The 21,153-nt window shown below is 42.0% G+C and overlaps 1 protein-coding gene across 5 annotated transcripts in view; it reads left to right on the top strand.

Annotated features, from left to right (window-relative positions):
- The window catches only part of HERC2 (E3 ubiquitin-protein ligase HERC2), a 137,271-nt gene that overhangs the window by 75,777 nt on the left and 40,341 nt on the right, over positions 1 to 21,153 (top strand). For all 5 annotated transcript variants that reach the window (XM_075877888.1, XM_075877908.1, XM_075877901.1 and 2 more), the window contains exons 37-44: positions 2,331 to 2,481; positions 3,238 to 3,440; positions 4,353 to 4,571; positions 5,308 to 5,458; positions 9,784 to 10,085; positions 10,779 to 11,142; positions 18,088 to 18,266; positions 18,653 to 18,808. In XM_075877888.1, the coding sequence (XP_075734003.1) occupies positions 2,331 to 2,481; positions 3,238 to 3,440; positions 4,353 to 4,571; positions 5,308 to 5,458; positions 9,784 to 10,085; positions 10,779 to 11,142; positions 18,088 to 18,266; positions 18,653 to 18,808 (1,725 nt within the window). The remainder of the gene's footprint in view (positions 1 to 2,330; positions 2,482 to 3,237; positions 3,441 to 4,352; positions 4,572 to 5,307; positions 5,459 to 9,783; positions 10,086 to 10,778; positions 11,143 to 18,087; positions 18,267 to 18,652; positions 18,809 to 21,153) is intronic.

Raw genomic sequence — 21,153 nt, 5'->3', positions numbered from 1 at the left:
AAAATATTGCTATTTGTGCAGCTCTACCAAATACAGTACTGCTGCCTAAATGAAATAACTACCTGTGATATGATTGGTTTCGTACTTGTATTGTGCTCCCCTGTTCATCTCTCAGTAAACCGGAACCCCTGCCAAATAAAACACATTTTCCCGGTCCCTTCAGGTTGTATAGAGTCTACTCTAGTAATCTGGAACCTGAAATAGTAGACACACGTGCCACGACTCAACACAGTTCCACTAGTTCCATTAAAGCCACCACAACTTCTTAGCAGCAACTCCTTTTACTTCACACTATGCATAGAATGAAGCAGGGATTCCTAATAGCATAGAGTGTAGAGTGTAGTTTTGAGCACAAATGGTGGTGCGGCTAAACAACGCTAAAGTACGTACAGCACTTAGATTGACTTATTTGCACAGTATTATGGCTTGTCCGCCAGGCACTGTGACATGCCAGTTTTCCGGGATTTTCAAGTTCAATATAAAAACACAAGTTTTATTCATATGGTGACAAGTTACTCATTCTGTTACTGTAACCCAGTCTTCCCCTTTCCCCACTGCCTTGTGACATGTTCTTGCTGGTTGTCAGTTCCTTTACAGAACAAACGCTGGACGTGTTTAACATGCGTGACGACCAGAAATTGAAAACGTTAGAACTCGGCAGCTTGACTCACCCATCTGATATTTCTTTGAACAGTCAGCAGTTTCACTGGATCAACCAGGCTACATTCGGTTCCTTCACTTTCATGAAGGCACTGGCAAGATATTGAAACAAAGCATAGCTATTTCCGTTAATTTTATTGCTGCTGAAACTAACATGAAGTTGAACAGGCACAGTCTTAACGGCACATTTTGAAGGGTCTGAAGTTTTTCAGCATTTTTATACATGCACTTGTAGGGCAAGTGGTAGCGCTATGAAGGTGCCCAAATGAATGGAAAGGTCCACACCAATGAATGGTAACTGTATGTGATCATACGCACTGGCCATCATTCTCGCACTACCAATCCTCTCCCGCACGTACATGAAACTATTGCATTGAATATATACAGGGTGTCCCACATAACTTGAGCCAAGAACTTGAAAATGAAAGACACTTCAGTGGCGAATTGAACCAAGCGCGTAATACTCGCACTAGCCTGCTAGCCTGTAGGTACTCAGGCTATATTTTTTCTCCCCATACAACCTAATTAATAATTCTTAATTACCTATTTTTAATGATGGGCTGGAAACGCAAAATATGAACACTGAGATGTAGAGCACTTTCATAAACCACGGACTAAATTGTTTCCTGTACGATACGTCTAGTGCTGTTATTTTTTACGCATTGTAAAGAAAGCCTATAGCAGCACTATAGCAGTGCGCTTGCGATCCATCACACGGTTCCTTTTCATATTTCGTGGGCTTTCTTTACAATGGGGAAAAACAACAGCACGAGACATATTGTACAGGAAACAGTTTTGTCGGGGGTTTCTGCTCTACATCTCGGTGTCCATATTTTGGCTGGCCATACCATAATTTAAAATTAGGTAATTAAGAATGATTAATTAGTATAGTGAGAAATAAAATATAGCCTGAGTACCGACAGGCTAGTGTTTTAGTAGTATGCGTTTGATTCAATTCGCCTCTTAAGTGCCTTTCACTTTCAAATTCTTGGCTCAAGTTATGTGGGACACCCTCTATGTTGAATGAATTGCACATTGAACATCACTGTATCTGTTTCCAATTGTTCGAACATCTTAAGATTTCAAACAGTTTATAAACTTGATTAATAGTGAGTTGCAGCTGGGGGCACGCACTTAACCCTCAATATAATGAACATGGAGTTAACGAAATATTGGTTATAACGAAGTCAATGAAAAATAGTCTTGCTATAGATAGTGTTAGAAGTAACCTTTATAACAAAATTTGGATATAACCAACTCATTTTCTTGCAAAGTGCAACTTTGTTGTAATGAAGTATGAGTGTATTTAAATTAAGCAAGGAGATAGCATCTTTTTGTTGCACTGACGGGTCTGAAGTTAATGTGAAATGGGGGTGTTTACTGTACTCATTTCTTTTTAACAGGGTTCAGACACTCTGGAGAGTGCTAATGTCGTACAGTGACAAATTTAATATCAACATGAAGTGTACTGAAAAAAAAAATGCAAAGCTCAATAAAATACTGATACATTTGCTGGGACATGATGCACAGGTCACAATATCTGCGTTGCCCATATTCCTCCTTTCTAAGCTGTATCCTGACATTTTTATATACTTTCTAACATTTCCATACAAATTCAGAAGGCTTCTGAATATGTGAGTATAGTGGTGTTATGATGTCTTCTGTCCTAGATTCAAGCTCTTCGGGTTCTAAGAACACTGCTCCTCTCATGGACATCCGATGACTACAGCAAGCTGAGGTTCTCCTTTGTGCAAGCACTGTTTACTCTTCTTGGCAAAGTCTTGGTCTCTTGCAGTCATGATCCAACACTGCATGCAACAGGTCAGTTTTACGTTGTCATCAACGGTTGTCATCAACGTGAGGTGAGGTATAGTACTCACGAATTCAAATGAGACATGAAAAATTTTGTGTAACAACTGGCACGAGCGATTCCTCAAGATAACCACATCATGTTGCGGCAAAAGGGATCTCTCAGGATAATATTTGCTCTAATCTACACGTTCGAGTCAAAATTGCGCTGATATGTACCCAACTGAAGATAGTGGAAACAAAATTTTGTGTGTAATTTAGCCCTAAATTTTCCGGTTTGAATCTCTAAGAACTGTACATGTGTTCCTTCCTCTACTTTTAAAAAGGCAGAGAGAAGTGGGCTATATGATTGTCTTGACAGACAACAAGACTGATCTGTTATACATAGATTAATTAATTAACTTACCCTGTTTCTTTGATGATTCTGTTTTCAGTAGCTGCTTTATCAGTTGCTTTTGAACTGATGCTAACATTCTTGCACATTGCCGCAACCTCTTTTTTGGGTCTTTTTCCACCCCCTCCACTCGCTCTTTTATCTGAATGTTCTAGCATTGGACATTGAATATTGGAACTGATATCAAATATAATTAGTCATTCTTATTGGCTCTCAATTTGATCATTTAATTGTTTTTTTTACATAAAGTGTAGACTGGTCTTGTCCAGAATTAGCACATTGATTTAGCATAGCTGTTATTGGCCACAGTGGCCACGAATAATTTGAACGCCTCTAGTTGTGCGAATTAACCCAAGTTTCTCTCTGTTTTCCAGATCTCTCGTGGAAGGGCAAGAAGAGTGCTCGTGCCAGAGTTCTACTCACAGCGTCTCATACGAGCACAGTCGCCGAGGAGTGCATCTCGCTTCTACGCGAGCTGCACACGGTGCTGACTTGGAACGAGCCAATCAACAAGCACCTGCAGCTGGGATTGAAAAACATTTTCGTGGAAACCGTTGGCACGCCCACCGCTGCTGAGGTACATTTACGTGAATACACTCAAAGCTTGATATCAGAAACATGGATATAACGAACTATTGTTTATAACAAATTATGTGAAGAATAGCTTTGTCATAAATACAGCATTAGAGACATACCTTGAAAACGAATTTTTCAGATACAGTGAAGTATTTTTGGGACGGATGTGGCTTTGCATTTCACGCTGTGTACATGATCCACGTTTTTCATTAGTTCAGGGAAAGCGGGTTATGTATAACTTCTCATTATGCTGAGGTGTGGTGTGCAAGCTGAAATAGTGGCACTAGAAACGCCTGTTGAAGCTGTGGCTGAAGCTGAAGCTGTGGGATACCTTGGGGCATTACTTTGTTTTTGTGTGTAAATATGAACATTAAATTAGAGAAATCTAATGCAAACCTTCCAAAAGAGTTTGAATGTGTTGTTTATATTTTTGGTGCAGATTCACAAAAGTGCACTTATCATAGCCGCACAGCTACTCCCAGGAGTGAAATTACTTAATAAATATTCTCTTCCAGGCTGTTTTTCTGTATTTCATGGTAGCAGAAAAATAAGCTAGACATTTCTGGGCTGTTGCTAAATATCAGTTTGTTGCTGTACTAAAGCTTCAGCTTTATAGTGTTGAAGCATGTGAGACAAGCCTGCATTCTGGGTTTGGCAATGAAGTACACTCAAACCTTGTTATAAAAAGTTGCATATTACAAGCAAATCTCTTTGTTGTATCCAAATATTCGTTATAAATGTATATTCCTAGCACTGTATCTATTGCAAGAGTATTCTTCATTTACTTTGTTATAACCAATATTTTGTTATATCTGGGTTCGTTATTCATGGTTTGAGTGTATACCCAATCAAGTGTATACTGGTAAAGCCCCGCTTTTTTCTGTACTCAACTTTGCCACCTTCATTTCATTAGACTGCAGATGCTCTTCTTTTGGAGAAGTCAAACTCCCTGGCTGCTCTGGCTGTGCTTGGAGGGGTGGATCATCGTGTACGCCTTGGAGGCACTGTCAACTTTATCGAGCACCCACACGACAAAGGAACCGTGGCTGGCATATCACTGCGGGGCAAGCTACTCGTGCACTGCCACACACGCAACAGCCTTTTCAAGCACTCCCTCGACCAACTGGCTCCTGTGAGTTAATCTGATGAGCTCAAATTTTACTTCTTAATAGGTTGTGGGCTGTTGACTTTAATGCCAGATGTGTAGCCAGCGGTCTGGTTGGAGAAGACTTTCCAGAATTGCTATTGTGTTTTAAATTTTAATACCCTCTTCTGCTCGATTCTGTGCTAGTCCTGTTATCTGCCTCTCAGTGTCACCTTCATCCCATTGATAACGTAGTGGTCCGTAGCTCTAACTACTGGTGAAATGGAAAACAACACAAAGCAACATTAGTATCGCAAAAGGAATTCCTGCAAAATAGCGACTCAGGTTGCACAAATTATGAAATTCGGTTACGCTTTTGCTGTGAAATTTTTGAAAAACCTTTAAGGAAGGCTAGAACTGTCATACTGTATCTACTTGCATAATTTGTGCCCTTGCATAATCTGCACGCCCCTAATACTTAGCCTACTGTACTAAAAAATAATTTACTCTCATATTTTGCTTTTCCTGACCCACCCAAGCCAGTTCACCGGCGGGAGCAAAAACAGACATCGGAGTTTTAGATGGCTGTTCTGAAATAATTAAAACAGTGTTCTGAATTAATTAAGGTGGATCAACATTACCATATAAAGATGCTGAAAAAGGTAATTTCTGAGGCAGTAAACATCATTCCATGTGTCATAAAAAGGTGGTGTAATGCTTGTAATGGAGCATTCAGGGCGCAAGTCTGACCACAGTTTGTCAAACGATCTCGTTCTCGTTGCAGGCTGAAGAAAATCTGTTCCAGCTGCAGAAGCTTCCTCTGAATGATGGCATGTTGTCCATTTGGTCCACTCTTCTCAGTCGAGCTGTCACTGTCTTGCCCAAGCTAACCACCGATCTCCTGCACCAGTTTCCCAACACTGGCGAAGGCACCGGCAAGTACTAATAATACTGTCTTTTCCTAACCACAGTGGCCAGAATTGTACGTAAGGCACTACAAGTAATGACTTGTAATCTATCACATCTTTGCCACTTTTGTATTTGGAGAATTATTTTGAGATGATTATTCTCACTTTAATTCACTGTCATTCATTGTAATTTTATACTCAATTCCTTTATTGATGAGAAGACATAACTGGAAGCACATCTTGGTGCACTTGAATGGGACCATGACAGTAGCACACTGGCATTAGTGCGAGTATCAGCCTTTCGGTTATGCATGTTCAGGCTTGCTAAACTGGGCTCCCGTTGTTTTCGTAAAGAAGCGCTAATGAGGACTGGGTGAAGTAACCCAACCAACTCATTCTTACTGTATGAATGCATTATTAATAAAAGTCAGGAGGAAAGTAACTCAAGAGTAATTGGTTTTATTTAAGTGTTTCATTTGATTTAAGTGTTTCAATTAAGTGTTTCATAATTGTTTCATTTAATTGCTCCCGCCGGTGAATGCGTGGTAGTGGCCCTCCAAACGGGGTGGTGAAGTTTTTGTCTAGGTCGACACGCGACAGGATCTTGAAGGCAGCCAAAAAACACAGACTGAACAGATCGACCCTTAGTTTCGAGGGAAATGAGCCGGTGTTCGTAAACGAACATCTGTACACCGAGTACAAGGTTCTGCTTGGGAAGGCAATACAGCTAAAGCGAGAAAAAAACTGGAAGTTTGTGTGGGTGGTTGACGGCAGGATCCTGATGCGTAAAAATAAAAATTCGCGTGTGTTTCAAGTGACATGCGAAGACGACCTTGGCAGTGTGGCATAAGTGGTTCTCTTGTGCCTATACCCAGTGCACGTACCCAGTTTCAAACAAAATGTCTCGCCTAAATCAACAAGACAATTGCACTCGCAGATGCATGTCGATATTTCACAGCAACATTTGCAGCATAAGAAAAAATCTTAATCAGCTTCTCGCATTTATTGCCCAGCAGCCACAACGCCCTAACGTAATCGCTGTCCCTGAAACTTGGCTAAAAGGAATGAAAACATTGTTATTCTTGATTACACAATGCTATCGCAGCCACGTGACTCTCATTCTCGAGGGGCGGTGTTGCTCTCTTTGTAAAAAATGAGCATTCATATACAATTCTTTCTTCACTATCATGCAGCACACGTACCATTGAATCACTATTCATCAGGTTGGAATCTTCAGTTACAGTGGGCGTAGTTTATCGTCCCCCCAACGCATGTTTTCTCTCCTTTCTTGAAACGCTTGAAATGATCCTGAGTCAACTAACAAACAATGTCAAACAATCTGCTGTTATTGTTGGTGATATGAACATTGATAGCTGTAGTCCAGTGAACGATGATTACATCTACTTGCTAAAATCGTATCACTTTCGCAACCTCATCACTACACCAACTCGAATAACAGCAACGTCTGCTACATTGATCGATCAGGCACTGACAAATTCCGAAAAATATGACAAGCCTATCACAGATCATTTCCCAATATTTGTCTCTGTTGATTGCCTAAAGAATAAAAAACGTGACGGGCCGAGGTTTGTAACAAAAATAGACTACTTGGCTTTAAGAAATATTCTTCTTAGATCTAGCGTTAATCAAATATACCATGATGAGGTTAATATCGAATTTTCAAACTTGATTGCTCTTCTTAAAAACGCGATCAAAGGAAGCAGCAGAAAAGTTTCGGTTCATTCATGGGAAACGCCAATATGTCCCTGGATGAATAAAGAAATCTTGGAAGTCATAAGAAGCAAAGATTACTGGCATGACAAATAGAAATGGCGCAAGCATGATGAGTTTTATTTGCGCCAGTTTAAAACAATGCATAATAAATCAGTTGCCTTGATGAAGATGAGTAAAAAGCACTATTATGCACGACAAATAGAGCAGGCGAATGGTAATTCGGTAAAACTTTGGCAAATTGTAAATGACGTTGTCGGAAACCCTCCCGCTTCTAAGGTGCTTCCTGATGTCATCGACTCTAATACAATTGAATCGTTTAACACTTATTTTGCCTCCATTGGTCCAACACTAGCTAAAAAAATTCAAGGAACCCAACCAAGAACATGGTCTCGCAGATTCCAATCCCAATTCTTTTTGTCATGTATGACATCGACGTTGAGGAAATCATGTCAATTCTGTCAGGAATGCCAATGAATAAATCGGCAGGCCTAGATGGGATAACTGTAAGGCTTCTCAAAGAAAATTTAGACGTCCTTGGACCAGTTTTATGTCGACTATTTAACCATTCTGTGAGAGCAGCCATGTACCCTTCTTGTTTAAAAATTGTAAAAGTTATTTTGATACATAAAAGTGGCGATCACTCTCAACCGTCAAACTACCGACCAATCTCAGTTTTGAGTATAATTAACAATATCTTCGAAAAAATTCTTGCCAATCGTTTCTATAAATTCATTGCGAAATATAACTTGCTCTCCCATCAGCAACACGGATTTAGACCAAATTATTCTACCTCCACCGCCCTTATGACCCTTACTCAAGCAATAAACACTACATTGAATGAAAATAAATTAGTTGCAGTTATCTTTCTGGACCTCAAAAAAGCCTTTGACACCGTAGACCACAGAATACTGCTATGTAAATTACCACATTATGGTTTCCGTGGGACCATATTTCAACTTCTTTCAGATTATCTGTAAGACCGTCAACAGGTTGTATTAATTAACGATTTCATGTCTTCTATGAGCCACTTCAGTACTGGTGTTCCCCAGGGCTCGGTGCAGGGACCATTGCTCTTGTCCTTGTATATTAATGACCTTCCGCAGATATTACAGCTTTCTAACATACTGATGTATGCTGACGATACTTGTGTCATAGTAACAGGTAAAAATCTAACTGATCTTGAATCAAAGTTGAATATGGAACTGGAAAAGGTCGCTCATTGGTTATCGAATAATAAACTATCTATAAATACCGATAAGACTAAATGCATCACATTTCGCTCTCGGTTAAGATTCATTAATGCTAATGACGTATACATAAAAATTGATGGTTCCGTGATCGAGCAAGTAACCACAATTAAATATCTGGGTGTCACTATAGATAACAACTTTCATTGACAGATGCAGATTCAAAATGTGTGTTCCAAATTAGCCTCAGGGTGTCATGCACTTACTCAGGCTCGTCAATATTTTAATAGCACTACTCTACGAATGCTTTACTGTGCTTTCATTCATTGTCATATCTCATATTGCATTGAGTCTTGGGGCGGCACGTACACAACTTACCTGGACCCGGTTAGACGACTTCAAAAAACGGGCTGTAAGAATCATTACTCATTCCAAGTATAACGACCCCAGCAAACCTTTGTTTTCCAGATTACTTATTTTGCCCTTTGACAAGCTACGGAAATTAAAACTAGCCAGATGCGTACACACAGTTATTAATTACAACCACCCTTTTCATGTGTCGATGTTTTCCGCCCCTTGTCGTTCTACTTGACAACTAACCTTTGGTAAATGGAATATTCTACGAACTAACAACGTATATGGTGAACGGCTTTTACAGTTTGTTGGTATTAAAATCTGGAATGTTATTCCTTTTGCAATAAAAATGTGGTCAAATTTCACTAATGCACTAGAAAAACACTATTTAAAAGAATGTACTGATTTATTAATGTCCTGTCATAATTAGTCTGATGACTGCCTTGATTTCAATATGTAACTAGGTGTTTATTCCGTTTTCGTTCTCTCGTGCATTGTAATGGTTTAGTGCGGTTATTTCATGCACTGTAATGTTTCTTTGCCGATTCTTTATTACATTAGATTGTAAAAACTTTAGTTAATTCTTTATTGATATTGTATAACTTTTTTAGTTACACTTTTCCGAAGTGCCTTTATAAAATCTATTTTTTTTAGACCCAAACTAGCCTATGGCTATGAGTCCACGCAGTGTATGCAAATTTTTTGTAAAAAGTGTGACCAATAAAATTCAATTCAATACTTCAATTGCTTTCTTAGGAATTGGTAACTGTAATCAATTACATTTTTAAGATGGCAGTTACAATCGTTTACTTTTCCTGTAACATATCCATGTGTGGCTATTAAAAAAATTGTAAGGTGTCTTAAGGAGGCTCCAAGTAAAAGTTATGCAAAGAAGCTTCAACTTCATGACGTGCACTTTTATTCTTAAGAATATTTTTTGCACAGTGTAAAAATGACATACCTGTGCTGGCAGACACCACACTAGATGTTTGCCAGGTATGCATTTTATGTTATTGCTAGTTATTGCAATCCATATTGGTGACACTGAGACTCCTAAATACATGTTTTTGCTTGCAGCTTCGGGTGTCAATGTGCCCTTGCTTGTTCAGCAGCACCTGTTGCTTGGCATGATCTGTGCCACCCAAGTACTGACCACACAGCAACTTGTGTTGAGGCAAGTCTTGCTTCAAAATGTGCCTACAGAGCAGCCGCCGCAGCTTCAGCACCAAGACCAGGCAGCAGCAGCACCAGTGGCACTTAACGTCGAAGATGATGTTACAGCTGAAATGCATTCTCCCATCACCCTTATTGAGCAGGTCATGGCCACAGCAACACAACCATCCCCTCTGAGGCCTGTGTTTGGGAGGCATGAGCTTGAGGTAAGTTGATGCATGTCAGAGATGATCGGAAAATTGTGAGAAAAGAAGGTACCACTGCTACATTAGGCAAAGTGCATCATCAACAGACATGAATGTGACTACTGAGCATTTGGAACTCATGTGTGTGATCATTGTCTCCCTTAACCATTGATAATCAGCTCTAAGAGAAGATAAGGTCATGAGCAAGAAATGCCATGGCAGTGGGTGGCACAGCAAAGAACATTGTGAGAATCCTCAAAAGAGTTGTTGTGATGGTGAACTGGAATGTACTACAGGAGGCCTTTCTGACCTTCGTGCTTATAGTATAGAGTAGTCCTTACTGACACATCCAGATATGCATGCCCATGAATACCCGATAAAGTTGATAAAATGTGGACAAGAGGAAGAGAACGACTTTCACCGTAGCTCAGTTGGTAGAGCTCCGGTCATATTATCTGGTGGGTGAAGGTTTTGTCCCTACCCACGGCAAGTTGTCTTTTCGTTCACTGTATTACTTTTTTTTATATTGCAATTAATACAGTACAGTGCAAACAGTACAAATAATGTCGTCGATATCTTCCTCTGTTTTATTATCCATGGGTTTTCATTATAGTTGCATCAACAAAGAAGTGAACCCTTAAAATGTCCTTCTTCCAAGCTAGTAGTTCTGATTTGGAAGCTTTTCCTGGAACTTGTCTTCCTCTTTCTCCCCAGGCGGCAGCCATTGCTCTTGTCCAATTTCTGATAGCCGAGGGAACACGAAAAAGGCGGTCTACTCAACTGCTTGCTGAACTGGAATCTGCCGCTGGTGAAACAGTGGAGCACGAGCCGGTGGCAGACAGCCCTGTGAGTGAGGAAGGGGCTGTCGCTGACCACTTCGGCAATGACGGGGCAGCTAGCCTACAGGCTGCTGGACGGTCACACCGACCAAAGTCTAAGGGCTCCTCATCGCGGCGATCTTCGCTGTCTACTCTGCATGGTCCTGCTGCAACAGCTCCAGCATCTTTGCCAATTGTGCGCCAAATTGTGGAAATGGGTTTCCAAAGACATAGGGTGGCCATGGCTCTCAATGCTCTAGGTGTGTGGCACTTGAAAAACATGTACAGTGGACTCTCATTAAAGGGAGCCTGAAGGGACCAGTAAAATGTTACATTTAGCGGGAGTTCTACTTACTGAGAGATTAACAGGGGTACAAAATACAAGAACAAAACCGGTCTTGTCAGAAGCACCTGTTCCATATAAGCAGCAGTTCGTTTTAGATTTTCATTTACTTAGATTGAATTAGAGTCTACTGTAGTTTGGTATTTGTGGCAACAGGGTGTCTAGGTGAACTCAATGAAACAAGCCCAAAGTCCTTTTCAAAATACCTTACTTACTCGCATAATGACCACACCTTTTTCTCTCAACGTGACACAGACCTAAAGGAAATCATTACATGGAAAATAAATCTTTGATCATTACATGAAAAAAATTTTTTAAATTCCCAATATTCACCAAATATCACATTTGCACTATTCGTATTTGATTCGAAAACAGTGCATTAAAAAAAGGTGGATAGTCGGATCAATGTATTCAATGTTCGTTCAGGTTATCGTGTGAAAAATAACTCTTCTTCGACATTTCCACTCAGTTCAGAGCTAAAATCATCACTGAGAGGGGTGAAATAAGCATCAGAAGTGCACGGAGGTATAATGTTGGCCAGCGATAAGTGCACCAATATGTCTGACGTATTGCTATTGAACCTGCGATACATTTCATTTTCGCAGCTGTGTTGGCACTTGCATAACTGTATTGCACGCTTTTCAAATGGGGCCGTAATGGGCTGCTCTACCACATGTTCACTCTGCGGGACCAAGCTTAGAGCATTGAAACCTAACCGCCGAACCGCCGTCGCATTGTGCGTTTTTTCATCATAACATCACTTTATACTGCATGACCACGACCTTGCCAAAGCCGAAACGACACGCGCTGCAGTCAGAAAACATAACAGAGAGTGACTAACACCGTTCTAGAGGTAATTTTTATCATGACATCGGATTTAATTCCTATTTCATAGAAGTGGCACATGTGAGCAGTTGCACAGTTGTACTTGGGATTGCAAAGTCAACATACTCTAGAGTGGCTAGTGCCGGCTAATCCAAACTCGAAATTCTATTGCTTAGTTATGTCGCATTGTTTGCGTTGAATTAGTTATACAGTATTCTAAACGTATTTAATATATGAAGTGGTAATCGTAGGCTGACCTTTGAATTTTATATATAATATTCATATATATATATATTTTTTTCTTGGTGGCCACCAGAGAACATGAGTAGCAGCAGTGTGCAATGCTTCGTTTGTTTAGTGCTATCAGTTCTGTTAGCATGTGGCCAGTGCACATGGTGTTGTTTTGATGCGAGTCTTTGCTACCTGCGATAAACTCACTTCGTTAATACGTGCCATGGCAGATAGCAGCAGAAATTATCACGAACCACCTGCAAAACGGAAAAATGTTTGAGGTACGGTGCCAAAACGAAAGGAAATAAATAAGCGCTGTCTGGAAGCACTATGTGAAGACGTCGTCATTGTCTGTACAGTGCGAGACATGTGGCGCAATACTTCAAACGCCGGCGAGTATGACTAGTTCGCTTGTGAACCATTTAAAACAACATCCAACCGCGATGAAAGAGTACCAGGTGACTGCAGCAGGTGCACCAGTGAAAGATCAGTTAGTGATAATTGACTTTGTGCACTGTACTGACCCTTTGTTAGAAATTAAAACTCAAGCACTCAATGCCAAGGTGGCTGCCATGGTAGCATTTGATCTGCAACCTTATAGTTGCCATTGAGATCATCTAGAGTTATGTGAGCTTCACTTGCCAGCTTCTCACTCCAAGTTTTAGGATGAAGGGGTTCATGCTTTAACACTCGCCTCATAGCTGTTAGCCATTCCACCGAAAACATCGTGCAAATGCTTGTCGAGATGTGCGCAGAATGGGAAATTCCGGATGCTTGCGTCAAACACATCGTTACAGGTAACAGACGTAACATCAGTGCCGCTGTCAGAATGCTTTGGTAGACTGAGCATTCGTGCTTTGCCCACAACCTGCAGCTAGCTATTCACGATGCGATCTCCAGCACGCTGTCAATTGACACTCTGTGAAAGAAAGCAAGGCGCATAGTGGGGCACCATAAGCACAGCTCATCTGCGCAAAATAGATTAGATGAGGGCCAGAACAAAATGGGCACAGATCCACTTCGCTTGGTGCAAGATGTAGATACATGGTGGAACAGCCAATACCTAATGCTGTATCATCTTTCGGACTTGAAGGAGGCTGTCTCTGTTGTGCTGGCAATCTTAAGTAGCAGCATTGATGGTCTATGTTCAGCATAGTAGAAAGAGGCACTTGAATATGTGGAAGCACTGGAGCCCATATGTGACGCAACTGTGATAACTAGGGCAAAAACATACCCATCACTTTCCACTCAGATACCAATTATTATAGGCATGCTAAGTTGCCTCAGAAACTTTAGCAGCATGACAGGTTTTAATAAGGAACTAGCAAGGTCTATCAACACTAGATTCTCCTCGTATGCCAAGGACAAAGAAGCATGCCTGGCCATGTTTTTGAACCGATGCTTCAAGTCTATGGTGTTCAAAAACAACAAGCAAAAGGTGATGTGGTTGAAAGATCTGGTGCTTCAAGATATTGCCCTATGTTCTGCTGTGGAAGTCACGCAGCAAGAAGCAAAACTGGAAGAGCCACAACAGAGAGAGAGAGAGAGAGAAACTTTTTATTTCAAGCATAGAAAAATGTCGTGTGGGGCTCTCAGTCCAGAGCTCCAACAGCCGCTGCTGCGTCCCGCGCCCGCTGAATTAGCGCCCGCTGGCCATTCGGGCTTTCATCACGCAGCATGGCCTTCCAGTCTTGTAGGGTAGGAATAGGAGAGGAGTTGGCAGAGCGCCTGGCTTGCGGACGCTGACATTCCAGCGTTACATAAAATAACGTCAGTACCGCTCCACAGCCAGGGCATTTGTCAGGGTAAGAAGTGGGATGGAGGATGTGGAGGAAATAGAGGTTCGGAAACGTGTTCGCCTGCAGTTGACGCACCGCAGTTGCATCTTCTCGTGTGAGCGTGTGGTGTGGTGGAGGGTACCGAATGCGTTCTGGTCTATAGTAATCGAGAGTGTCTCGATATCCTAGAAGTTCCGTCTTTGTGTCCTCCTCATCTAGGTTGGACAGCTCTTCCTCCGGATCCCGGTTAGTGAGTGCTTGGGTAGCTGCATGAGCGCAGTCATGACCGGGGAGAGAGGCGTTCCCAGGGGTCCAGAAAAGTCGGAACTTGTGTGGCGTGTGGAATGTGGTGTTCAAAATTCGGTGTGTGTGCTGTGAGACAATATCCCGTGTGAAGGCACGGCAGGTATTCATTGAGTCTGTAAAGATTGGAATAACATCTGCGTGAGGAAGGTTTATGGCAGCGTGGGAAATTGCCAGAGCGACGGCACACTCTTCGCCTTCAGATATGTTCTTCGTAGGTACGCTGATTAAGGCGTCTACGTCGTGATCATTGTTCACCACTGCTCCAACTGTAAAACTGCGGGATGGTGTCAGCGGCATCGCAGTATAAGAGAGTGTTTGGAGGAGACTGATTGATGAGGCGCATGAGGTTTTTTATCCTTGCCCACCGGCACTGAGCATTGCGCTCAGGGTGCATTTTTGCGTGGAAGTGGCGCGACTGTAATTCTTGCTCGGAAGTCAGTGGGTAGCTGTTTCCCTGGTGTGCTGTATCCACATCGATTCGGAGGGTACCCTAGCCTGACGAGTAGTTGCTCTCCCACTTGGGTGCTGCGGAGTCTTCGTAGCTGACTATTACGTTGTGCCTCGGTTAGTTCCCTCAGGTTGTTGTGTACACCCATGGCTAGGAGACGGTTGGTGGATGCGTGCGTAGGTAGTCCAAGCGCCGCCTTGACGGCTCTACGGAGGAGAATGTCCAGTCTTCTCTCTTGTGCAAGCGTTAGGGTTAGATAAGGCACGGGGTAGGTGATGCGACTTACTATGCAGGCATTAACTATATGTAGAATGTCTTGTTCCTGAAATCCATGCCTTCGGTTGGTGATGCGGCGGATCATATGCGTGATTTGAGAAACTTGCTTTTCTAATATTTTCATTGTGTGCGTTGCCTTGAGATCAGCTTGTATATGAAGGCCAAGGACGCGGAGTTTCTGTACGCAGGAAATTACATGCTCCTCTAAGGTGACTGTGATTTGAGGGCTGTTGTCGGGCTTTCGCTGGGGACGACGATTGAGTAGAAGTTCCGACTTATTTGCAGAGCACGTTAGACCACCTGCTCGTGCGTATGCTTGAACTGTATTTACTGCTTCTTGGAGGGCATCTTGTATTTGTCCGTCTGAGTCTTTGGTCACCCATATGGTGACGTCGTCCGCGTATAAAGCATGTCGCAGACTTGGAATGGTGGCGAGTAGAGGCAGTAACTTAGCCATGGCGATGTTGAAGAGTGTCGGGGATAACAGCGATCCTTGTGGCGTGCCTTTACCCGCGAGCTTAATGATACCACTGCCAAGAGAGCCTAATCCTATGGTTGCCGTCCTGTTTGTTAGGAATGCTTTCACATAGTCGTAAACTCGTCGTCCGCAGCGTGTTGACGCGAGATTCTCCAGTATTGGGTCATGCGAGATGTTGTCAAAAGCACCGCGGATATCCAAGGCAAGCAGAGCTCTAGTTTGCATAGAACTGAGCCTGTCCATTACTGCCTCTTTTAGTTGGAGAAGTACGTCTTGCGTTGAAAGATGGGCCCGGTACCCAAACAGTGTGTCCGGAAAAAATCCCTGGGCCTCAAGATATGGTTGCAGTCTTTGGAGGATGACATGCTCCACTAATTTACCGAAGCAAGACATCAACGAGATTGGTCGCAGGTTTCCAAGCTCTAGGGGTTTGCCGGACTTAGGAATTAGTGTTATTTCGGCATGTCTCCATTCCTGGGGTAACGTTCCGGATTTTCAGTGAGTGTTCTAAAAATCCGTGAGCTATTCTAGATCTTCGTCGTTGAGGTTTCGTATGAGAGAGTATTGGATGTTGTCTTTCCCTGGCGCTGGGTTGCGGTTGATATTCAGAAGGGCAGCTCGAACTTCGTGCACAGCCATATCAGCATCCAGTGGTGTTGACTCTGTATATGGGTATTTTTTATATTTTGGCTGAAGGCCTGCAGCGATGTACTTTCCTTGAAGCGTCTGCAAGATGCTGTTGTCGTCCCCATCCTGCTTGCAAAGAAGTGTTTGGATGGTACTGCTCGTGTAGGACCTGGTACTTTTCGGGTCAACAAGGGCTCTTAGTATGGCCCACGTGTGCGCATTGCTTAGTGTTCCATTAAGTGACTTACAAAAGTTGTGCCAATTGTTCCTCGTGAGCTCTGTGGCATATTGTTAGGCTTGCAACGCGAGTTGAGCAATGCGAAGTTTAAGCTTGCGATTGTGTCTCTGCCTACGCCAGCGTTTTATCAGGCTTCTGCGTGCTTCCCACAGGTGTAGAAGGTGCCGGTCGACATCTGGAATTGCAGTTGTAGGGCTTATCCTCTTGGTCGCTTTATCAAGGTCAGTTTGCAGGCACTGTAGCCATTCATTTAAAGGTCTCCCATTGTTGTCAGTCTGAGTGCGCTGTTTTCTAAATGTATCCCAATTAGTGAGACGGACCTTCCGCTCTGGAGCACGGGGGTTGGAAATGTGCAGTATAATGGAAGGCGGCAACTTCCCTCTGCTCCTGGATTGGCTGCCACAACAGAGAGTGCAGCCATCCTTCGATGTTTGGAGTGCTTTTGACAATCTCGCCGGCAGTCCCTTAGCAAGTGCACCATTGTCTACTTCAGAATGGGAAACTAGTGCATACTCTGAAGAAGCTCTACTGAAGGAAGAGACTGACCCATGTGTCTGGGGGGACCATTGGTTACTTCATATACCCCAATCTGGCAAAGCTTTACACCAAGTACCTACCAATATCAGCCACAACTGTTCCAAGCGAGCGTTTCTTTTCAGTGGCTGGGGAGGTAGTCTCTGTTCGGAGGGAGCATCTGCTGCCTGACCAAGTGGAGCAACTAATATTCCTTCATAGCAGTTTCTCATTACTTGCATTGGGCTGTGATGTTCTTTTGCATTGTGCTAGCATGAACAATGTGTTCCAAATAGTAGTGTATGTTGTGTTAACCTAGTGCCTGGTGTTTATTTTTTAGATAACTACATGGTGAATAAACTATTGTTACTTGAGAGGCGTTTGTATTTCGATATTCATTATTCAGTTCGATATTCGAACAAAAATATTCTATTCGATTCGTATTAGGAAATATTGATATTTGCACACCCCTACAATGCAGTTGAATCATATTCAAACGTGTTGTTGGCCTAGTTGGTTCATTCTGAAGAAATGTTAAGGATGCGACCCACATAGACGAAAAAAAGAAAAGTTCAGGATAGGGCATCTAGGATAATACAGGATAGGGGAAGGGGACGAGATAGGGTGCCCTATCTTGTCTCTTTCCTCTCTTTCGTCTATGTGGGTCGCATCCTTGACATTTTTTTTTTTTGTCTATGTGGGTTGTATCCTCAACATTTGGTGACCTTGTCTTTTGGACAGTACAGCCCCGCCACGGTGGTCTAGTGGTTAAGGTACTCGGCTGCTGACCTGCAGGTCGCGGGATCAAATCCCGGTTGTGGCGGCTGCATTTCCGATGGGGGCGGAAATGTTGTAGGCCCGTGTACTCAGATTTGGGTGCACGTTAAAGAACCCTAGGTGGTCTAAATTTCCGGAGCCCTCCACTACGGCGTCTCTCATAATCATATGGTGGTTTTGGGACGTTAAACCCCACAAATCAATCATTTTGGACAGTACAGGTTTGGTACCTTACATAAGCAGGACTTTGAGCGCATTCACTTGTTTCTCTGCGGCGTGATTTTTCAGATGGTGCTTTGAGAAAATTTAACCTGCCCAAGAGGGCTTTTTGAGATGTGCATTGATGTTCAATTGGTTATTTTCAGCTGGATCGTTTCACGTCATGCCCAGCCCTGAGGCTATTGTGGCTTGGCTTCTGGAACACCGGAATGATGTTCCTTGTGTCTCAGACGACGAGAGCATTACATCTCTGGACAACTGCTCAGAGTCCGACTCATTCTCAGACGACCTTTATGAAGAAGACGGAGGTGGTTCTTTGCCAGAGGTTGGAACACTTTTTTGCCAGAGGTTGGAGAATGTCCAGTTGGAACACATCCAGGGCTGTTACAAAACAACTTTTTTGCCATTGCTTATCTATAGCCAGTAGTCGTGAAATATAGCATTAGCAATATATTAAGCACAGGTCTATCCTCTTGCCTTTTCTCCCAAATAAAAGATGGTGTTAGTTCAAGTTATCACTAACATAAATTGTTAAAATTCTTTTTTTTTCTTTGTTTATTGAGTGTCATGCGTCGCTTTATTTCTTAGTGCCCACTGAAAGCGTTTTATTTTCATCTTGTGAGTGCACTAGTACATTTGCTTCATGTCCTTGTACATCTTCTTTACTATGTAAAAAAAAACATTCGCATTGATCCTTCTTTTTTCTTTCAGGCACCACCAAGCACAGGCTACCTCTGCCGAGCAGATTTCACCAACAACGATGACTATGCTGTCTACGTTCGCAACCACATTGCACCTGGCATGTTGGTGCAGTGCTGCCGCACATATGAGGAAGTCCACGAAGGGGACATTGGCCGAGTTGTGGAGGTGAGCCTTATGCGTTGTGGCAAAGCTACAGATTAGTCAACGTCTCAAATTATTGAGATGCTGCCACCCCATGTTCTTTTTCTTTTTTTTTGCTTATTATCACCAGAGCTATGACCAAACTTCTGTGCAAGCTACATAATGTTTCGTCGGTATTTTATGTCGGCACAACCAGTAAATAAGACTGGCCTTTATTTTATGTACTCACAAATTCAAATGCGGCATAACATGTTTTAGTATGACAACTGGTATTGCTGAAGATAATGATGTCATGTTGTGAGGAATCTGGTCTGTAAAGGTAATTTTCGCTCTGACCTAGGCATTTCAGTTGAAATTATACCAATGCAACTCAAACTGAAGACAGTGGAAACAGTTTCATGCACCACTTAGCCCTAAATTGTCCCATTTTAATCTGTGAGTACAATACATGCAGACATGTGACAATGTCAAATGAAATTAAGATTCACTAGAAGCATTTTCGTAGATGACTGTATACTTTTTAATGAAATTAATAGCATCGAGGACCAACTTGCGTTAAACTTGGCGTTAGAAAACGTTGCTTCTTGGAGTAAAACTTCTAACATGCAATTAACCATGACAAAACAGTTTACCTCCGAATGACTAGAAAGAAACACCCCCTGGAATTTTCTTATTGTACTTGTGACCAACCACTTAAGCAAGTAGATGAACACAAATATCTTGGCGTAACATTAACCAGTACCTTAAATTGGAACTATCACATTACTAACATATGCGCTGCCGCTTTCCGTAAACTTTGTTTATTACGACACAAACTCAAAACCGCTCCCTCTGAGGTTAAATACTTAGCATATACTTCTATAATTAGACCGAAACTTGAATATGCCTGCGTTATTTGGGATCCTCACACTAAAACCAATATCGACTGCCTCAAAAGAATTCAAAGAAGGACCGTCCGCTTTATTTATGGTATGTACGGTCTAACAGACTCCGTTTCTGCCCTGATGAAAAGACATGGTATCCCAACATTAGAATCACAACGTAAATCATTTAGATTAAAATTACTTTACCAATTAGTTAACCGGAAGCTCTTATTTGATCACAGCCCCTACATTAGTCGCCTGGAAACACGGCGCGGTCGTCATTCACACTCCCTTGCCTTAACTCCGTATTTCGCCAAAACTAATCTCTTGAAATTTTCGTTTTTCCCGCGCACAATCCGTGAGTGGAACAATTTACCGTTTGCCGCCCTGCTGTCGACAGATTCTATTGACGCACATGTTTTCCTGAGGATGTAAAAATGATTTGCAGTTTTATTATCCACTGATCCTTTTTGTTGATTGCTTACTTTCAGTGCCATGTTGCTTTCCCTTTCTTTTGATAAAAAAATAAGAAATGCGATTTTCGCAATCCCACTTAATTCATTGCTGTTATGATAAGCTTGGTTGCATTATTGTTGTATGTGTGTGATGATTGGATTATTGTATGCTGTGTGATGCTTGGCTTGATTGCCTTACTGCCTGTACCATTCCGGCTTGGGCTCCATGCCTGCAGTATCTTGTAAATAAAATAAATTAGCCATCAAATACAGATGTTAAACCTAAACTTGTCTTCTTAATTGTGCATTTCAGTCATGCATAATTTTTGAAGCGAGCAGTGAGAAAAATTACCAGACAAAATAAGCAGTGGACTTAGCATTGTGTTGTATTTCTGAAAATTTTTTTTGGCATGCAATTTGTCTGGCTTTATTAACAGGGATCAAATGTAATCTAACACAGTAAGTCATTCATGTATCAGAACTATTTCACTAAGGAAAACTTAAGGTGGGGATTAAATCCTAGCCTGCGACTCCTGTGCTACTAGAACAATGCTGACTGTGTTGTCTGTCACCAGCACTTACGCTAATTCACTCAAGCTCCTCTGAAATTCTGCTGTAAGCACTAGGTGTGAGCACCTTGAAACTTGCCGACAGGGATTTTGAAAGGGATTTTGAAATTTACCAACAGACGTCATTGAGTGTTTAGATTTCTCTCTGTGAAAATGCATGCAGCCGTGGCAGGAGCTTACCGCAAGGACCTGGAGTTTTCACTTTCTCTTTGTTTTAGGTTCATGGTTTTCTTTTATTTTACATAATGAATTGATACATTGGTGATAATGAATTATGTACCTTTTGTTTGTGTGTTCTGGCTTTAGACGAGTTGTTTGTCTTTGCACAAATTCGTTTAGCTATGACATTTAGTTCGTACAGCCAAAGAATATTATGTCAGTTTTGGTAGTTTTCTTGAGTATATGATGATATTGTCTGGCCTATTAGAAAAGATTACAGCCAGTTCCATGCTGTGAGAACTATGGGACTGCAATAATCTTAT

The sequence above is a fragment of the Rhipicephalus microplus genome, chromosome 2, assembly GCF_043290135.1.
Source record: "Rhipicephalus microplus isolate Deutch F79 chromosome 2, USDA_Rmic, whole genome shotgun sequence".
Lineage (NCBI taxonomy): Eukaryota > Metazoa > Arthropoda > Arachnida > Ixodida > Ixodidae > Rhipicephalus > Rhipicephalus microplus.
This window is presented reverse-complemented; position numbering and strand designations above follow the sequence as displayed.